At 41.2% G+C, this 19,996-nt stretch overlaps 1 protein-coding gene across 3 annotated transcripts in view; it reads left to right on the top strand.

Annotated features, from left to right (window-relative positions):
* Nucleotides 1-19,996, top strand: part of rnf220a (ring finger protein 220a) — a 164,335-nt gene that overhangs the window by 119,796 nt on the left and 24,543 nt on the right. The window contains exons 3-7 of one of the 3 annotated variants that reach the window (XM_053329898.1): nucleotides 5,049-5,097; nucleotides 8,533-8,628; nucleotides 11,478-11,520; nucleotides 14,179-14,225; nucleotides 15,807-15,933. In XM_053329898.1, the coding sequence (XP_053185873.1) occupies nucleotides 5,049-5,097; nucleotides 8,533-8,628; nucleotides 11,478-11,520; nucleotides 14,179-14,225; nucleotides 15,807-15,933 (362 nt within the window). Of the gene's footprint in view, nucleotides 1-5,048; nucleotides 5,098-8,532; nucleotides 8,629-11,106; nucleotides 11,309-11,477; nucleotides 11,521-14,178; nucleotides 14,304-15,806; nucleotides 15,934-19,996 lie in introns of those variants that run through there. The other 2 variants (XM_053329897.1, XM_053329896.1) reach the window with 2 other exon arrangements.

Genomic DNA, 19,996 nt, shown 5'->3' with positions numbered 1-19,996 from the left:
CACAGGCACACACACACAGACACACACGCACACACGCACACACACACACACACACACACAATGAGACAGAGAGAAAGAGAACAGAAGGTCAAAATTTCTAGAAATTTTGAGCGGAATTTTCCTTCACAGACACACAAAATATCTCAATGTGACTTTGTGTGTTCATGCGTGTTTGAAGGGGGATGTGAGCAGCAGATAAAATAAAAGCAGATAGTGTGTGTGTGTTATATCACAAAACTAACCTCATTCTATATATCTCTCTCTCACACTCACACACATGCAGACACACACACTGTCTCTCCCTCTCTCGGGCTCTCTGCATGGTAGCAGCCATCATTGAAAGTGACAGTGGGAATTTGGTCCAATTTGTAGTAAATCTGCCTTTAATGACGACCAGCGCTTGCTGAATGAAAGAGCTGTGGGTATGGAAACGAAGGTGTGCATGCGTGTGTGTGTGTGTGTGTGTGAGAGTGTGTGTGTGTATTTGAGTGTGCCAGCATGAAAAGTGTCTCCTCTATAAATATCTGTTCTTGTGTGGTTTCCATTTCCATTTGATTTCTATTTCTTCTCTCGTGTCTCTTCTGTTCTTGCTGATAATGTGTGTGTGTGTGTGTGTGCGTGTGTGTGTTTGATTACAACTGCCAGCTGGTCCTCTCTTGTGACTGTGAGCTCTTTGGCTTCTTCATGGGCTACAGCTTCTCATGTATGGACGTAGAAAATCACACACAGTTGAGTAAATGGAAATCTATCATGCCCTGTACACCTCAGGTAACTCGCTGGGGCAAAGTAATCTACATACTCCACCCCACCACCCCCTCCTTACTCCTACCCTTCTTCATCCTCCGCCTGCATAATCAATTTGCCTTCACTACAGCAATCCCCTACATCTCCAGCAGATGACACAAAAAGGGCTAATGTCTTCAGGTTAGCACCATCCCTCCATTCCTCCCAACTCCCGCCAAGGAAAGACCCCCCCCCCCCCCCCCCCCTCTCTCCTCATCTGGTAGGGAGTGGAGGTGGAAGGGGCAGAGGTCCCTGCTGGCAGTCAATCAAACCCAATCTCTTCCTTCCTGTGTAAGATTGATGCAGATTTAAGCAGGTTTGTGGAGGGAGGACAGTTTTACTTACCTACCGTTTAAAGTGGTGCTATACTGACATAGGAAATGTATTGGTTTGTGATCTAAATGATTAACATGATATTAGTTGTTGCATTCTGAGTAGGTTTTGTCAGTTTGACAGCTAAAATGTTATAAGAAGTTGGAGATTTGATGATGACATAAATACGTAGCAAATTCCTAAAGATCCTTCATCTCACAGTATTCAAATGACCCTGTAGAATCACATTAAAATGATTGGATGAAGATTATGATGGTTCCTTACTGTGGTGAAAATGTATTGCAGGTAATGCAAAGTATTAAAGAGTGGAGATTAATGTCACATTGTACAACAGGAGTTCTGGAGCTTTCAGGCGTTTGAACTTTCCGAAGTTAAGCCAGCTTTGTACAGACTTTACTGATGGGCCTATGCTGTAGGTGTGAAAACAGGCAGGGTTTCAACTTCTCATCATACAACTTTAAACAGCCATGTGTTAACATTAATAGCTTAGATGGACAAAAGTGTCATTTTCTATCTATTTATTTTCTAATTCAAAATTGGACAGAAGGCATCCAAGTTAATAACAGTTGCTTTTATTTGGAAGAACTGTGAACCTTGAAACCTAAGTGACATTTCATCACTTATACACTCACTTATCTCACCACTAATAAGAGTATAAATAAGATCCTTATTGTCTTTTTAGTACCTCACATTGCAATGTGTGCAATCAGTTAGTATTCATGTAGTCCACTACTGAGATTTTAAATTAAATGACACAGCAGGTTTTCAGATAGACCATAGTTTCATCTGTGATCATTGACTTAAAGGTGCAGTGTGTGGGATTTAGTGGCATCTGGTGGTGAGGTTGCAGATTGCAACCAAATAAATACCCCTCACTCTTCCCCTTGAGTACCTATGGTGGCTACCAAACTCATGAACAACACAAAATGACCTCTTTAGAGCCAGTGTTTGGTTTGTCCTTTCTGGGCTACTGTAGAAACTAGACCTGTTCCCTATGTAGATATCGAGGGCTCATTCTAAGGTAACGAAAACACAATGACTTTCAGATGATTATACACTAAAACATACTTAGAAATATTATATTCCATTTATGCCAAGTCCATTTCACTAGATGCCACTAAATTCTACACACTGCACCTGATACTTCTTTTTTTATAGATGACAAATAACAAAATGGTACACTGCCCCTACCATCCGAATACTGCTTCCTGTCTATGACACACACACACATATATATACACAGACCACCTTCAGGTTTAGCTAGTTTAAATACAGTACTAGAAGAAGACCCTGACTCTCTGACATGGCAGGACAACACGCTCGTTTTGAAGCACCACCATGTCCTCACCTGTCTCCCCCTCTTCACATACGATGCATGCCTCATTACCGCAACATATTTTAAATTGCTTCGTCTCCCGTCTTTCATTCTTCCCTTCCCTCTTTTTTTTTCTTTCCCCGCTGTCAGTCTGTGTGTTTGTTTCGCTTTGCTGTGCTGCTCATTTCCACTCTTCTTCTCCTTTTTGCTTTGACATGGCAGGCAGCTTGAATTTCCAGCCCTGTAACCCTCGCCATCAAAAATTCATAGAACCGGGCGAAAAAAAAAAAGACGTGTGAAGCTGCGAGAAGAAGCGCCGGCGCACCAACTCTCCCATCACTCTCTCTCTCTCTCCTTCTTTCGTTTTCTGTCTTCTTTCATCTTTCCCCTAGCTCCATCTCTCTCTCTCTCTTTTTGTTGCCCGGTCGTCCTCCCTCACCACATCTCCCTCTCTCTCTCACTTCGCATTTCATCTCCTTCTACCCCCCCCCCTCCTTTTTCACTATACTTTCTTCTCTCTACCCCCCCTTTGTCATTGTGGCAATCTTCTCCCATCGTGGCAGGCATGCAACTGCCATCCTCTCTCGCTCTCTCTTCCTCTCTCGCTCTCCCTCCTTCTCTTGTCGCTGTTTGACACTGTCAACAAGCAGGTAGAGGTGGCTGTTATTGTTGATGCCTCTGCAGAGGTTCCAGGTAATGAATAAAAGAGAGATAGAGGGAGAAGGAGAGAGAGAGAGAGATGACAGAGACAGAGATAGAAAAAGGGGAGAGAGAGGAGAGGTGTGTAAAGGGGGGTAAGGGAGGTGTTGACAGATTCCCCTGCATTACACGGCAGCTTGACTGTGTCACCCGTGTTTATTCTCTTTGTTGGTGGAGGTGAGGCCCGCTGTTCGCCATTCACACACACACAAAAGACATGCACACACACACACACACACACATGTGGTAGCAAGAATACACAGATGCACATTCACAGATTCACACACAGCATAGAAACAGTAATGATGGGTTTTCAGAGATGTTCACCATGCATAAAGATATTTAAATACACACACACACACACACAAACCTGTTTATGGTGCACAATGATACTCTTGTCAACAAATTCATCTCAGACAAAAAAAGTCAGTCATATCAGTGTAGTCATGAGGACAAATTGCTAGGATTAACAATTCACTGACCTAATCATAAGGTTATTGTCATTTGATAAATTAAGTTTGGATTACAATGAAAAACGCAAGGAAATAAAAAATACATTTTCCAACTGGTCTGTGTCCATGTTGCCAAAAAAGACTGTTGTGAAAGAAAATGGTCAAAATCAAAGAAGCAGAAGCCAAGATATCCTGATTTTAGTACATTTCCCGTAATGCAACTAAAATCATATTTTTGATATACCCTCACTGCCTGGTAAATGTCTGCCTCAAACCACAGTTTTTTAAAAACACAGATGACATCATCAGGGTTATAAATTTGGTAGAAAGCCCCTTCAAAATATGAAAGTGACACTACACGACACATACAATCCCGGAATTTGTATTAGGAAAGAAAACTATACTTCCATCCGTCTCTCTCATCATGCATTTCCTCCTCTCTGTGCAGCTTTGCATTACATTTCAGTCTTATACTTTTCTCATCTTGCTCTTCTTGCCTTCTGATGCACCACTTTGTAACTTCTGCTTGCAGATAAGTGACATATAAATAAGGCTTCTTATTCTTATTATCCACCTATCCATCCATTTGAAAAGGGAAATCCCTTGTCTACCAAGGCATGCTGTCAGATTAGAGGTCACGCTCAATTCACTTTAAGGCACCCTTCCTTCCATGGTTTGCCACTGTCTGTCTGTCAGTGTGTGTGTGTGTGTCCGAGGAGGTCTGGAGTGTTAACAGGGTCTCAAAGCAAACATGACAACCCTGTCTTGCTTTGTCAACGTCAAAACTGTCGCCATGCTCAGAGAAGCTGAGAGAAATGTATCTTTGTGTTTAGGGGAAAGTCAGAGAGAGAGAGAGAGAGAGAGAGAGAGAGAGAGAGAGAGAGAGAGAGAGGGAGAGACAAGGAGGGAAATAGGAGGAAGATAGGATGACAAAAAAGACTGAAAGGGGAGTAAATGAGAAGAATCAGACAGTGTCAGACAGACATAGATCAGAGATAAAGTAACATGTGAATTGAACTGAACAAACACGTCACATTTCTTTCATTCCCTCTTTCTGTCTTTCTCTCTAAAGTCTTAATACATCCCCTCTCTTTGCGCCCCCCTCCTTCACCTCCCATCTTCCCTGTAACGTTTACAAGCTAACCGATTGTCCTCCACATATTTCAGAGTCAAAGTGACCGCGGGCTGACTGCTCCGACAAATCAAATCACTGCAAAATCGGTTATTTCCTGCTACGGTCGCTTACTGCAACCCACACCCCCATTTTGTAAAATCTCATGATGTTTCATGATTTGCCCGGAAAAATCCAACCCTTCCCGAAAAATGTGCGATATCTTAAAAATGAATGACTTGTCAGGGAATCTATCAGTACACGCTAGAGGCAGAAAACAGGCAGGCAAATTGAAGTGTAACAAATATCAGCCTCACTTAAGTGTGTTTTGTCTTGTTCTTGTTCTCTGCTGCAGTAAGAACCAGTCACCCAAGGATGGAGCAGCCACTCCAGGAACCCCCAAGGTGAGATGATGCTCAATTACTCAACATGTAATATGATATGTGCATTTGGAATATTACCTTCAAGTATCTCTCTCTATTTCTACCTATCTAAAAGATCTAAGTTAGTTGATTTTTGTACTTATGATGCCAAAAGTGAGTGATACATGAGATCTTTTTTATGGTGGTGATATATGATACAAAAGGAAATAGTTTACAGGGTAAATCTGGTTCAATTTCAAAACATTATGACACATTTTCATTGCTATGTATTGTATTTCTTTACAGTCCAACCCAGTGCTGTTACTCTGATGCCTCTGTTCCCCTCTGCTGCACTAAGGGGAAATCAGTTGTACTGTAGGCCTCTGTCTTAAATCTCTTTCTCTCTCTCTCTCATACACACACACATATACACACATGCACGAGTACCAGTCTCCTGTGGTCCAACAGGCAGCAGGGGCCAAGAGGCACTGTACTGTGATTGTTCCAATTAGAGCGACACAGAGAGAGAAAGAAAGAAAAGGGAAGAGGGAAAAAGAAAGAAAAAGACAGATAATGTCAAATTGCAGGAAGGCAGATTCATATAATTGCATCAAGTAGCATTCCCTTATAGTGTCTGCCTCCACTAACTCATTCAACCACACCACTAGCTGCAAGCCTGAGATTTTCTTTTCTTCTTTTTTTTAAAAAAAGAATATCCTTTAAAATGTTCTCTAGATAGTAGATTTACTAGAGAACTCTCATCTCAGAGGACTTGACTGAAAAAGTTGTGAGAGCTTTGGATGGACTGGATCAAATAAAGGAAAAAGACAGAGGTTTTAATGGTGGGAATCAGCCTTTTTCAAGACATTACTTAATTTCTTGTTGTTGTTCATATTCTGACATGTATTACATTCACTTCCGCAATTTTTCCCTCACTTCTGGGGCTTCAGAAGCAGATATTGTACCACCGGAGGTACCACCGGAATACTTCACTAAACTAAAGTCAGGAGAATAAGGGTTTTAGAGGGTATTGATATGACCAAGTTTCAACGTAGCTGTTGTATCTACCAAAGATCTGTGTAAATCTTTTCTGAGAGGACCTATAAAGCAGCAGCTCCTTCATCATTCCCACGTATCTCTAACTAAAGAGAAAGTCAGAGGCCCTACTGCAGGAAAAAGTGCATCCGACATGCACATGAATGCAACACAAGAGCCCTCGAATAATTTAGGGGACCCGTTTTCATTCCCCCCCACACCTTCCGGGTGCTGACTCGGGCTTAGAGCGGCACTCACAGCGCTGTGGGTGGGCTTGTACTTGAGGAAGCAAGACAGACCAGGGTTGAGGGGTGAGTGTCGGCCTTCCTATGCGGCCGTGACTACGCATCTCACCGCCGGTGTTTGGTATTCAGCGGCAGGCCATGGAGAATGGAGAGGAGACGTCTGAAGCATATGAGCCATGTTGTGGCTGTCCCTTCCCCGGTATGCGCCACCCACCCATGTTAGACTGGAGATTAACCCCAATGCACCTCCTTAGGGCCCACTTTGCTTAGTCTGTCACATGATTGGGCTAGAGGTAAACCATGTGATACCTGTAGTGCCACGCTCGTACTTATGTATGTGCATGTGAAAACATTCCCACACATACCTTTTCTCTTTGCCTCTCTTTATTTTTGATCAAGACTTTAATGTTAACGCACAAAAAACACACTTTTTACTCAGAATTTAAATTTAGAGTTTAAATATTTCTCCTCTGATGTGTAAATCCAGTAAGAGTTACATTTACTCACCTGAATATAGTTTTACTGCGCAACCTTTCGCTATCTAATCTTTTTGCATGTTGATTTAATTGGTTGGTTTAAAAGACCAGAATTTCAATGGAAGATCTTCATTTATAATGTCTTACTAGAATACCGTTAAATGTCATATTCTAATGATAAAACTTAAGCATATTCCCAGAACGCCCCCAGGTAAATGATTCCTGACCTTTTTAAACCTGGATAAAAAGGAGGAAAAAAATACCACAGGCTCTCATTCTAACACACACACACCCACTCACACACAGTCTTGTTTCCATCACTTCAGAGGACATTACATTGACTTACATTAATTTCCTGGAGGCTTATTCTAATATTACCTATAACCACAACATGCCTAACCCTAACCCTTACCCCAACCATAATATAACCTGAAACTAACCTTAACTTTAATCTAAGTCTTCACCTTAAAATTAATGATTTACGTTAAGGCGACTTGCTTTTTGTCCCCATAAGGGAGGAGAGTCCCCACAACATGAGTGTGTAAACAGATTTATGTCCCCACAATATGAGGAACACACGCTCACACTCACACACACACACACACACACACACACACGCACACACAAAGAGGCATAAAAGCACCATGCATAATGTCCAATTTACTGTGGCAGCACTGGAGGTTGGTCATTTCTCACATATTATTATTAGATTACTGCTGTCGAGCACTTAAGCCTCTGCTCTGCCCCTTTCCACTTGATTAATAGGAGACGACTGTAAATACAAATATTTCATAGCTGCCTTGTAAAAAAAGAAAAAAAAAGTAGCAGCTCTGGCACACATGAAAACAGAAGCACACACACACACACACACACACAGCACGGCTAGAGCTCTGTCAGAACTAAGCCCTGTAAAAAAAAAAAAAGAAAAGTGATATTGCTCCTCTTTTCTTCTCTTTCTTTTGCTTCTTTTTTTAACTCCCTTGTTCCTTGCTCACTTGAGGAATTCCCTGGATTGTCTTTGTCACAGAGTGGGTTAGAGGAGGATATCGCCTTATATGTTTATGTGTGTGCTTGTGCGCAAGTGTGCAAAGTGTGCGAGACAGATTTATGAACAGGCAGAGTCCCGTAATGTCAGATAGTTACGCTCCTCCTTTTCGCATGTTTATCCTTTCTCCTCCTCCTCCTCCCTTCATCTTCTCTTTTCAATCTCTCTTTCCTCCCTAACTCCTCTTAACATCCCATAAACATTAACTCTAATCAGTGGAAGGGATTTTATAGACAAAGTCAGGCAGGTTACAGTCATCATCAATGACGTGTCGCTCTCAGCATCTGTGGCAATAACACTCCCGAAATTCTCCAAGGGTAAAGTTCCCCCCTTTTTTTATGTAAGAGATTTGTTGTAATACAGATCTATTAAAATATTTCTCTGTCTGACATTTTTTCCTCTGGTATATGTGCCAACGAAGTCAGTCCTCCTTCCTTTATGTTCATTTTGTGATTTGGGAAGAGTAAACCACTTTTAGGAATGATTCAACATTAACGTTAGCTTAGCCTTGCATAGAGACTTGAAGCAGTCAAAAACAGCTAGCCTTCAGCTTCCTCCAAAGTTAACAATCAGTCAAATCAGTTGAACACCATACCTAAAGCTCATTTAATTGTGTATCTTATCTTCTTTGTGGTAATATAGCTGCTCTTTTTTTTCTCCCTCTCTCTCTCTCTAGTCGATGCTGTTGTCCGTGCACATCAAGCGTGAGGGAGAGTCTCCGGTGGTCTCGCCCCTGTCTTCTGAAGACGCCCACCACTCCGACAGATACCAGGTCACACAAACACCCCCTTGTTTCCTGTTGTAATCTTTTTTAAAAAAAAATGACTTTCCTTCTTTTTACCTATTTTTTTAGCCAGAATTTAGAATATAAGCTAGTGTTAGCGTTTGCGTTATCCTTTGCGGTACCAAATCATTACAGACTGCTAAATTAACCCAATAAACTACATCAAACACATGAATAATGCATTTGTATAATGCAGCAATGTTTACCACAGGTGTCCTCGGCCACAAATTCCAGTTTTAAAAGTGGTTACCTCCCTTTCTGTCCGTAGAGGGTGAGAAGTGTCCACGGTTCCATACTCAACTTTTTGACTGTTGAGTGCACCATCTGGGTACTCATAGTGCACTGCGATTTTCTATACTTCTCAGTGTGAATGCACTTACGCACTCAAAATATTAAGTGTAACTACGCAATTTAAGACACAGATTATGGTATAATGGTAAATATAAACATGGAAATTCCACTCCACTACATAACCCACTCAAATTAACATCTTCAGTCTTTATTATTACAACATTATGTGTGTTGTACTGTAAGTCAGTGTACAGTCATTGTAAGGCCTGAGATTTACTAGAACTTGTTCAAACTAAACTGTTCTAAATGTTTATCTGTGCTGTGAGTTCAGATGATGTCTCCTGTTTCTGTCATCACACCTGCTCTTATAAACCTGAAGAGAACCTGGAAGAACCCTTATTGATATGTCCCTTATTTATGCCACTTATAAAGTGATTCAGGAAAAACTTCAGTCTTATACTTTAAAACTGGGTATTGTAATAAATTCAAATGGGAAATGTAAGGCAAAAAAGATAGGCTATAATAGCACTGCTTTTGGGGAGGTCCATATTTACAATGAATCAAACCATGAGACCACCATAATTTAGTGAATTTTGTCACAGCTTTTGTATTTTCCAGTTCTAATCGAAATGTGTATTACACTTTAGCAAAGAGTTATGACAAATTTCTGTTAAGTTGACCAGCAGGCCAATCTCCTTAAATCTCGGTGTATTCCTTTAAAGCCACTCTGACTGCTTTTATCTCTTATATTCATCAAAGTTTGTTCGGGTAATTCTTCTGGCCATGATGTATTGCTAGGTTAAGTGGGTTTCGCCCCTAACACCATAAAATAAGAACTATTAAGTCCATGCAGACGTTACATCCATACGTTCAGGATGACACAGCTCATAAAGGCCTTATGGCGATAAAGTAGGCTTTCTCATTAAGTGAAACTGCTGAAATCACCTTATATTATACAAATGATTAAGTCAATGGTGACTCTTTTTACCACCGTGAAAATGAAGCATAATGGCAGACTTTGCCACCTTCACTCTGCCTGTCAGTTTGTCTCAGTGCTCTCCCACCTCTTCCCTTCTTCTAAAAACCTGACCTATCCGCGGCCATTCAGTGACTGTTTCATAATGATACGGTGGGCCAATAACTCACTGGGAGGGGGGTTAAGCACGGGAACAAATGGAGGGCTACAACAGAAAGAGGAGGGATGGTTGCTTGTCTGGTCTTGTTGATGGACGATAGGCCGACGGTAAGAGGACTGAGCCGCTGCCTACTCACTGTTGCCGTGTCAAAGAGAGGGCATCCATAACTGCGACTGGGGATGCTTTAGTCAGCACATAGCTAAAGACGTGCAGGCCTCTGGGTTTGAATCCCAGTAGACCTGAGGCGCACATTCTGTAAGAGAGGACAGAGTAATCTGACCTCACTTCATTTATTTCCCAATGCTTTACTTTTAATGATATAGCCATTATTTGTAATGATACAGGGAACTTACCCCAGGCATCCTGAACTATCCAAGACCCCAAATGTTCCAGATTCACTAAGATAAATGCTGAAGTAACTGAGTACATTTACTCAAGTTCTCTACATAAGTACAATTTTAAGGTACTAAGATGCTTCTCAACCCCTAGATTGGGTACCACTGGATTAAAATAGCTAACTATATACAAAGTAGTTGAAACTAGCTCCATCTCCAGCAGTTACAACAGTAACATGCTGCTTTAACACTGATGATTCAGTATTAATAATCTAATAATAACATATATAATAATATATCAGTCAGAGGGACCAAACCACTACTTTTACTGTAATACTTTAACTACATCAAGCTCATAATACTTTTGTACTTTTATTGTAGTAGGATTTTTCATGCAGGACTTTACTTGTATTGAAGTATTTTATTAATACTTGGTTTATTAGAAATCTTGAAATTCTTCTTTTTTGATTATTATGATTATTATTATTAGTATAAGTATAATTTGTAGAAATAGTAGTTATAGTGGAAATAATACTACTGCATCTGTAGTATAATCTGTCCAACACTAAATCTATTACTGAAAAGCAGAGACTGCTTGAAAAACGCTGCTTCCCCCTGGTGGCCGAGATGCGTAACAACACGTGACGATTACCATTTCCGACTCCCGCGCGTCACGTGATCATAACAAGCCAACATGGCGTCTGGCATGAGTTGTATTAGCCGATACGGGCGCCACTTTCAATCCTTTTCCATCCGTAGTAAAATATAGACAACGGGTTATATTGATAGTTATGTAGAGAGTCTGAAGACACACTCGGGTAGTTTGCAGCCGTGAGTTGTGGCGCTTGTAGAAGTAGCTTTGAGTGAAGCCTGACAGTAATGGAGGATGAGGAAAACAACAGAGAAGTAGGTTTTTTTTGATTGTTTACAGTACCCCACTGTGAGCAGACAAACCCCTCAGCATCCATAGCAATCTCACTCTGAAAACTTCTCTTTGTACTTGTACACATACTATAATGCTTCCTTATTATCTAACGTATGTTTCCTCTATCTTCTTTTTCCTCTCTGCTTTCAGACATTTTTACGAGTTCGGGCAAACAGGCAAACAAGATTGAATGGTACGTTCACACACCGTTACCTCCTCTGAGTGACACTTCATATGCTCATTAAGCGTTAAATATACCTGATATTAATTTAAATGTCCTTATTAAGAGTTTGTTACTGTAAGAAGGCTTGTTATTGGTTGTGGAATTTTCTGGAACAATATCATGCACATTGAGGGCTCAAAGTCTTTAAAAGCCTTGATAGAAAGACATTTGAATTATTTGAAAGTGTAAAAATGTCATTAATAAAGGTTTTTAATTATTTTCCAACCTGGCCAGATCTTAGATGAATGTTATTTTTTTCATTGGTTAATCTATTCATCAGTTAATTCATGCACACCCAGGTCATGATTAATGACTAATAAGTTATATTATTAGGATGGATTGTTATATACTGCCAGGAAGTAATGACAAAAATGTTGAATACATTTAAAAAATATTGACATTTATGCACTTGGTAAGTAATTCAAGGCCTTATCATCCCTAATGTTTTTATATTGATTTCTTACATGAGTAAATTTCATTGTATTTGGTATTTAAAAGTCTTAAATTGAACTCTGTGAAGCTTTCAGAAACCATGTGTACAGTTTTATCCAAATGATTGATGTTATGATGTTAATATCACTGCTGTCAAGGCACAGGAGAGAAAGTAATTGTTGCCATAAAGTGTAAATATGTATTGATGTATTATTACCTGGTGTTGTGTCAAATCTCAAACATGTTTTCCTGATTTAATGGAATGTATTTATGTGTCGGGGATGTCAGGTTATTATTAAGTCTTGTTTATGTCTGGGTCATAGTAGAGGATTCACCTTTTTGAGGGATGTTTGTTTTCTACATGGTCAAAGCTTATTAGACAATAGGTTAAAATCACCTTTGCTTTGGGACTCTTCTGGTAATCAGGGCACAGACCAACAGGAGAGGTTTCTGAATTTGTAGCCTGCTTCCTAATATAGGTCCTTACCTGGGCAGAGCCTTAAATTCGACAGTTTCAAAAGTTTTATTGGAATGTAGCATACGTTCACTCCTCCAAAGGCTTCATTGTAGACTTTGTGAATGGTGTTACACAGCTGTTACATGTCACAGTAGAGAAAGCATATATGGACATTAATAATGACTGAAGTCCATTGATGTCCTGATATTGATCAGACTAGATTACTGATAAGAACAGAGCCATTGCAGCTACTATGTACCTACTCTGACAAGTCAAAATAACTGCTGTGAGAAAAGTCTGTCACATTATTTGATGCTAACTTTATCAAAAGAAGTTCCTCAAATGAATTGAAATTGCTAATATTAGCCAACATCAATAAACATCTCCTCTCTGTGACTGAAAAACAACACTTTTTAGTAGTTTTGTGTAAACTTTTTTTAGTTAATAGCCAACAAAGGAAGACAATGACCTGTATTTTAAAGCTGGAATGATTAGTTGATAGATTAGAAAATTAATTGCTGACTTATTTAATGATTGATTATTAGTTTATAGTCAAAATATTGTCGAAATTCTTTGGTTCCAGCCTTGAAAAATGAATAAAATATAATATAAATGAGTATGTTCTGTATTCTTTAATCTTCTATAACAGTAAACTGAATGTCTTTGGTTGTGGACTGTTGGTGGGAGACAAGTTTCTCATATTTTATAGACCAAAACAACTAATCAATTAATCTACAAAATAATCGACAAAGTAAAAATGAAAATACTGATCAGTTGCAGCACTACTCCTTAATTTATTTACAACCCCTTGATGCTTTTATATTCAGATCTAGACCTCAAATGTATCAAAAAGCACGTGACAGCACAAATCATATGTTTTAATGACTAAATATGATATGAAATGGACTCTTTTTTTGACTAGTTTTCTATCTTAATAACTCACAAGAGCCAATGAAGACTTAGTTTAAACTTCGCCCTCCATTACTTTCTCTCCGCCCTCATGTGGAACCAGTATTCATTCTGATGTGGGGTGTAACTGCTGGCGGCGGGGCGGTGGGGGGGAGACCTAATTAGCTGCCCTTTCCTTTCTCCATTCAACAACGCTCCCCTCGATTAGCGTCAAGGGAAAGTCACTTCTCTTTTTTTTTTTTTTTTCTTTTTAACCCTTCCAGCTTCTTGCATATTGCCTTTACTGTCTCCACCCTTCACCTCCTCTCTCTCTCTCCCTCTCCCTCTCCATCTCCATCCTTCGCCACAGGTCTCATCTCTGCCTCCTTTTTGGCTTTCCCAGCCCTGGCTTAAAAAAATTAATGTCCCCCCGCGCGCCATTCGCAGTTAAGAAAAAACGACAGAGACTCAAGGCGCAGTGACGGGCTGTTCTGCTCTGTTAAATTTCTAATTAAATGTATGTGTGTGTGTGGGGGGTGGTGGGTGAGGGGGGGGGGGGGGGTGTGCTTGTGACAGAATGGAAGGAGAGAAAGGGAGGCAGAAACGGGGAGAGGAGAGGGGATGGAGATTGTCACGTCAGGTTCTTGTTATTTCTTTCTGAATGCATTTCGGGAAGGGGGGGGGGGCAAGTTTAAACAGAGGGCAACAATATTAGACATCTTTTTTTTTTTTAGCTTCTCTCCTGTGCCTCAACACCAGCAGTATTAGCTCCACTGATGAAGAACATTAAAACTACATTGAAATTAAAAAAAAGGTGTCTGTCTTTCTCTTTTTTTTTTCACTTCCTACAGCCCGTATAGGAAAGATGAAGAGGAGGAAGCCTGAGGAGGGGGGCCAGGTATGTCCGCTGTGCAGCGCCCCATTGGCTGGGAGCGAGGAGGAGATGAGTAGACATGTGGAACAATGCCTGATCCAGGTAGTACAATCCGGGCCCTGAACTCCCCCAGACCCCCGAACCCCACCCCCCTCTTTACACCTGCCGCCAGTCGGACAGCCTTGTCAACCCTTCTCTTCCTGTAGATGCTGACCAATCACCTCTTAACTCCCCTTAGTAGCCTTCCAATTAAAAAAAACACCGAACCGATAGAGAAATGTAGTTGGGTTTTTTTCCTCATCTTCTTTTTGAAACGGCGGGATGGCATTCATACCATATGGGAATAACTGCAGGAAAGATTTAATTTGAAAGAAAACACAATCATTTAAATGTATTAACATGTTAAGCATCATGTAATACACTTCTTCCTTCTTATCTGCAGTTGATCCCATGTGACATGTTTGCATCTTAAATCATCGGCATGTAGCTCCTGTGTGAGTCTGACAATCACATATAGAGTTCCTATCAATGAGAGCCACACTGGCTTTTGCTTGCAGTAGATGTAGCTCACACTCAAACACACACACACACACGATTCCAGTCACCACCTTGCTCTATTTTTTTTTTAAATTGTCGACTACTGACAGTGTTCTTTAGTGTAGAACATCATCACCACTAATCAGCACTCCTCCTCTCTCTCTTTACTGCTGTCCATCACAGTAGCTGTAGCCGTAGATGTAGTTACACTAATACCTCTTTCCCATAAAGAGCACTTTGAGGCGTTCCAGCGCTGTGCTGTATCACACCATGAGTCTGATTCCTGCGCTGAGCCGTTACTGCACTGTTAACATTCTGCTTGCAAGAAGGGACAAAGTTTCTTTCATTTTTTTTTTGTTCTCATGAGTGATGAAGTGGAGTAACCTTGCAGCTGCAGTGCCAATAAAACTGCAAATAAAACCCTAGATATGTAACGGAGGCATGATATTTTACAGTTTAAGAATAAACTTAATTTTTATAAAATGACATCAGTGCACTAAAACAGTAAACTTCACTGGGGATTTAATGTGTATATATTTAACTTGAATTAATAAAAAGGATTGAATATACATAAAATGCAGCCTATATATGTCTAATAAATATCCGCACAGATGGCTTTAACACTGATACAGATATATCTGATCGGTCAATATTGGCTGATAATATCGGTTGAGCTCTAATTTTCTGTTGAAGAGCAAAATTAAACTCCTGTATGGATCACAAGCTCAGTGAATTTGATGTTCAGCTTGGATTTCAAGTAAAAGAGACTCAAGAAGAAGAGACAGAAGCAGTTTGAGATGTTCAGCTCTTGCATGCAGTTTGTTGCAGCAGCTTTTCCCTTCCTGTTGGCTCACTCTGTGTATTAGAAGAGTTCCAGCTGCACATGGTGTGGTACAGCACAGGTGAGACCTGGTCTGTCTTCAGTCACACCGCTGCCTAAAGCACTAAAGTTGTGTTGAGATCTGTTAGAATAAAAAGCGCCTGTGTTTCCACAGTGTAGTAAAGCTACACCTGTGTGTGTATGCGTGTGTGTGATGTATTTAACACGTGTCCCTGTGTGTGTATCAGCGCGAGGGCGCATTAGACGATGACTCCGTAGACATGGACGGCGAGAACGGGCGGGGCTTCGAGGAGTACGAGTGGGCGGGGCAGAAGAGGATCAGAGCCACGGCTTTGCTGGAGGGAGGATTCAGAGGTAGGAACACACACACACATACTACACACACACATACTACACACACACACAAAATACAAAATACACTATACAATGCAGATTTTGGCAGAACTAGTGGCTCCTACTATCTTTCCTGTAGTTTTGCTGAAGCAGTGAAGGTTTCAGTGCTGGTGTGTGTGTGTGTGTGTGTTGATGCTTTGTGATGATGTGAGTGTGCAGCTGTCTGGTCATGTGACTTACTATCACTGCTCCGTGGTCTTGTCCAGTCAGAGCAGAGTTTTCTGTATATAGACGGGGGTCAGCTCAGCTCCCTGTCTGCTCCCTCCTTGTCTCTCCACTCGTTCATCACTGCCTCCGTTCCTGTCCATTGCGAGCGGCGTCACCTCTCTGAGTGCGACCAGGGAGCCATAATGGTGGCGGCGGTCCAGTGGCAGCGTGGCTCGGCCGGGGGTCAGCCCAGCTCAGCCCGGCTCGGCTTGGCTCGGCCCCACGCAACCCTCTTAGCAAGGAGAAGGAAAACACATTTAGCCGGGCAATTGACCCACCGGTCACTACTCAGTTTGTCTGTGTGTGCACGTGCCTGTGTGTGTGTGTGTGTGTGTGTGTGTGTGTGTGTGTGTGTGTGTGTGTGTGTGTGTGTGTGTGTGTGCGTGCGTGCGCACGCCTACAAATGCAATTATAGAAGTGGAAGGGAGAGCTGGTCACTGGGGAGCGCAGCAGCTGCTCTGTGACACAACACACATACAGCGCTCTCACTTAACTCCACGTCACGTCTATTTTTGGTCACTCTGCTCGACTCTTTCAAACTTTTGTTTTCATCATGTTGAACTAATTTCACTCTTCATTTCACTTGTGGCTAGATCTTATTATACAGGGGTTTTTTTCCAGGAACTGATTGTATAAATATCACAGCAATAATTGTATGACTTTTTTTTTACCTCTACAAATATAAAACCAAAGTGAAAATATCTGCTAGTTGATTACTATCTACAACTTTTTTTGCATCTGTTAATTTATAGATTTTAGTGAGATTTCTGGTTCATTTTTTATAGGAGAGGTCTGAGCTAACTCAATGGAATTAAAGTTAACACATGGAAGGTTAAAAAAAGGCTCTACTTTGATATTATGAAGCAAAATGTTGACAAGATCAAGAAGTTATCTGCTGTTTTGTATAACTTACATAAGTGAAGCTACAAACTATGACTGCGTACACTATTGATTGATCTTTTTTAATTTATTTATCTATTTTGATCAATTGTTGAGCCTATAAAAGTCAGAAAATAGGAAAAAATGAACCTCGCAAGCCTCTGGAGCCCAGAGTGACATCTGTTTTTGTGTGGTCCAATTAACAGTCACACTTTATGACTGAAAGTATGCAGACACCTCTGTCGAATAGTGTCGGGCAGCCGTTTGGGGAAATCATATGGAAAAAATCATTTTCTGACTTGAGTGTGGAAGAAGAGCTCTGAACTTAACCCCCATCCAGCAGCTTTTTGGATTGAGTTGGAACACTGACTCCGAGCTGGGTCAGTGTTGGACCTCATTAATGTTTTTGTGGCTGAACGGGAACAAATCCCTGCGACCGCGTTCCAAAACTGTGCGGAAAGCCTGAAAGCAGAAAGAGCAGAAGCTGTTAATGATGGCGTTTTTTTGGGATGAGATGTGCAGCCATCACACGTAGCTGCCATCATCTCGCGGTCACAGAATTAATGTGGAACAGGAGCAAATATTAGAGATTTCTGTGATTAATTAGTTCTGAAAATGATGGAGTAATTGTCTCAGCTCTACAGGCAGCGACACATTTATGAGTTCCAGAGTGCAAAAACTGAATTTACAGCTGCTTCAGTGCAGCACTTGAAGATAATTAATAACTCTTTTTATACAAAAATCCCACATTATAGCATTAAGGAAGATCTGTCATCAAGCCGCCATTGCTTTTTTACATTAAACCAAACTAAACCGGACTATATTTGCCAGCTGTTCCTTTTACACAGATGTTGATCCAGCACTATTTCCACCTTTGTAGCTGGGTTATTGGTGGAGTCTGTACCTTTTTTATACAGAACAGCGAGGCGGTATAAAGGCGCTTTGAATAGGCTGTGTAAACATGGTAACTTGCACTGCTTTTAAAGTCATGAATCAGTAAAGGGAACTTCATAGAACGTGCAAATCCCCAAAAGACACCATTTTATTTCTCCATCTCGTATTGTTTGAAATGATGCAGTGTGGTCATTTAAACTGCAGCGTACTCCACAGCGGCCCCACTTGTGTTTGCGTGCTCAGATGGAGGCGAAGAGTTGTCGTGTCTTTAGTGGCTCTTTCAAACCGCTCTGCCTCCACTCTTTCATCCGTCCCTCTTCTCGCTCGCCTCCCTCTCTCCACGCTCGAGCCGTTGTTAAACACACATGCTGAGAGCCTCACCTGCCTCCCTCCTTCTCCCTCTGTGAGCCAGAGTGAGAGGAGACAAGACAGATCAATGTAGAAATCTCAACTAAACCACTCGGGGTAGGAGGCAACCCCCCCTCCTCCTCCCACACACACACCTGTCCATCCACCTCCCCGACACTCCTTCCATCTGTCCGTCTCTCTCTCTCTCTTTCACGTCATTAAACGAGCAGACTCAGGACCCTTCTGCTGCGCTCTAATAGGGCACCTTGTGATGTGACACAGATAACCGAGGCGGCCTGGGGAGAGCGACTTGAAATGCACAGACTCACACCAGGCAGGAGGCTCAGAAGGTGGATTTCTTTTTTTCTTTTTTCTTTTTTTTTTCCGTCTTGAAAGCTCCTCGGTGGTTTGAACGCACATTCACGTCTGAATCCTGCAGGCTCTGGAGAGCTATCAGCCAGGCCGGACGGATAGAGATGTTGCATCGGGGGGGTCTCCTCAGCTGGCAGGGATGAAGAGAGGGTCTATCCCTCTGTGAAGTGCCACCATCCCACCCCCTCCCGCTCCCCCTCTCCTTCTCCCCCTCCTTTGGGAGCGAAGGGAAGAAAGGCAGAGGGAATGGGGTCCTTTCAAGAGAGAGGAGAGGGAGGGTGGGAGGGAGGGAGGGGAAAAAATCGAACAAGATCAGTTTATGATTCAACTCTGTGTGAGGGAAGACTTCCCTCTGTCTCGCAGCGGCTTAGTCAGGTTGAAAGGACTCAAGCAGACAGAGAGCTTCTTTTTCTATCTGTCTACTGGACTGTCTGTCTGTCTGTCTTTCTGCTGTCTGAGGTGAAAAGTAACTCAATTTTAGCTCATAACTTTGTAGGATTCAGTCAAAAGTCCAGATTTATATCAGAAGATTCCTGGTTTAAACTTTGAGTTGATATTTGATTTTGACAAGATAATTCATCTGATTTAGTGCAAGGTATGTGATACCAGAATGAAGTGTGGTATAAGTGATTAACTTGAAGAATGACACAGGACAGTACAACTCTGTGTTGAACCTTTTTCAGACATATTACGGAGAGAACCAGAAAGTATTGAGGTTTGATACTCAGGCGTACATTTTGATATTACTACAACAAAGGCACAGCTACAATCTAATAGGACAAACACAGCCAGATGAGCTAAACCAATTTATTGGAAATAAAGCCAATATGTTGGTAGTAATGCAGGAAATAGTAGACCATGTCAATGTTAAACCAGTAAGTCAATGTGTACATTGTTCTAGATGTTAAGGGCTAGCAGTGACATATACTGTCTGTCCACAGAAACACACTCACTGATTTCAGAGAGATTTCTTTAGATTCATTATTTAATCAAACCAACAGTCTAAATTGAAGTGACTAATTGGATCATAAAGCTCATCATATTGGATAACTTGAAAACGCAAATATTTGACATTTTACCTTGTATAATTCCTAATTGTTGCAGCTTTATTTTCTGTCTAATGGTCTAAACCATTAATTGACAAATCCTTTCACCACTAGATCTCTGTAATGAACTCGGTGGGTACAATGCTATTATTATAGATAGGAGTCCAAGCCTAAACTTAAGAAATGCCTATGATGTATCTCCGGATTTTCCAATGGATATATGGGAAGTTTCACAGCTTCTGATGGATCTCTATAGAACAAAACGTATTAAACATATC

The sequence above is a fragment of the Scomber japonicus genome, chromosome 12 (assembly GCF_027409825.1).
Source record: "Scomber japonicus isolate fScoJap1 chromosome 12, fScoJap1.pri, whole genome shotgun sequence".
Taxonomy (NCBI): Eukaryota; Metazoa; Chordata; class Actinopteri; order Scombriformes; family Scombridae; genus Scomber; species Scomber japonicus.
The sequence above is the reverse complement of the archived record's forward strand: the minus strand, read 5'-3'. Positions and strand labels throughout refer to the sequence as shown.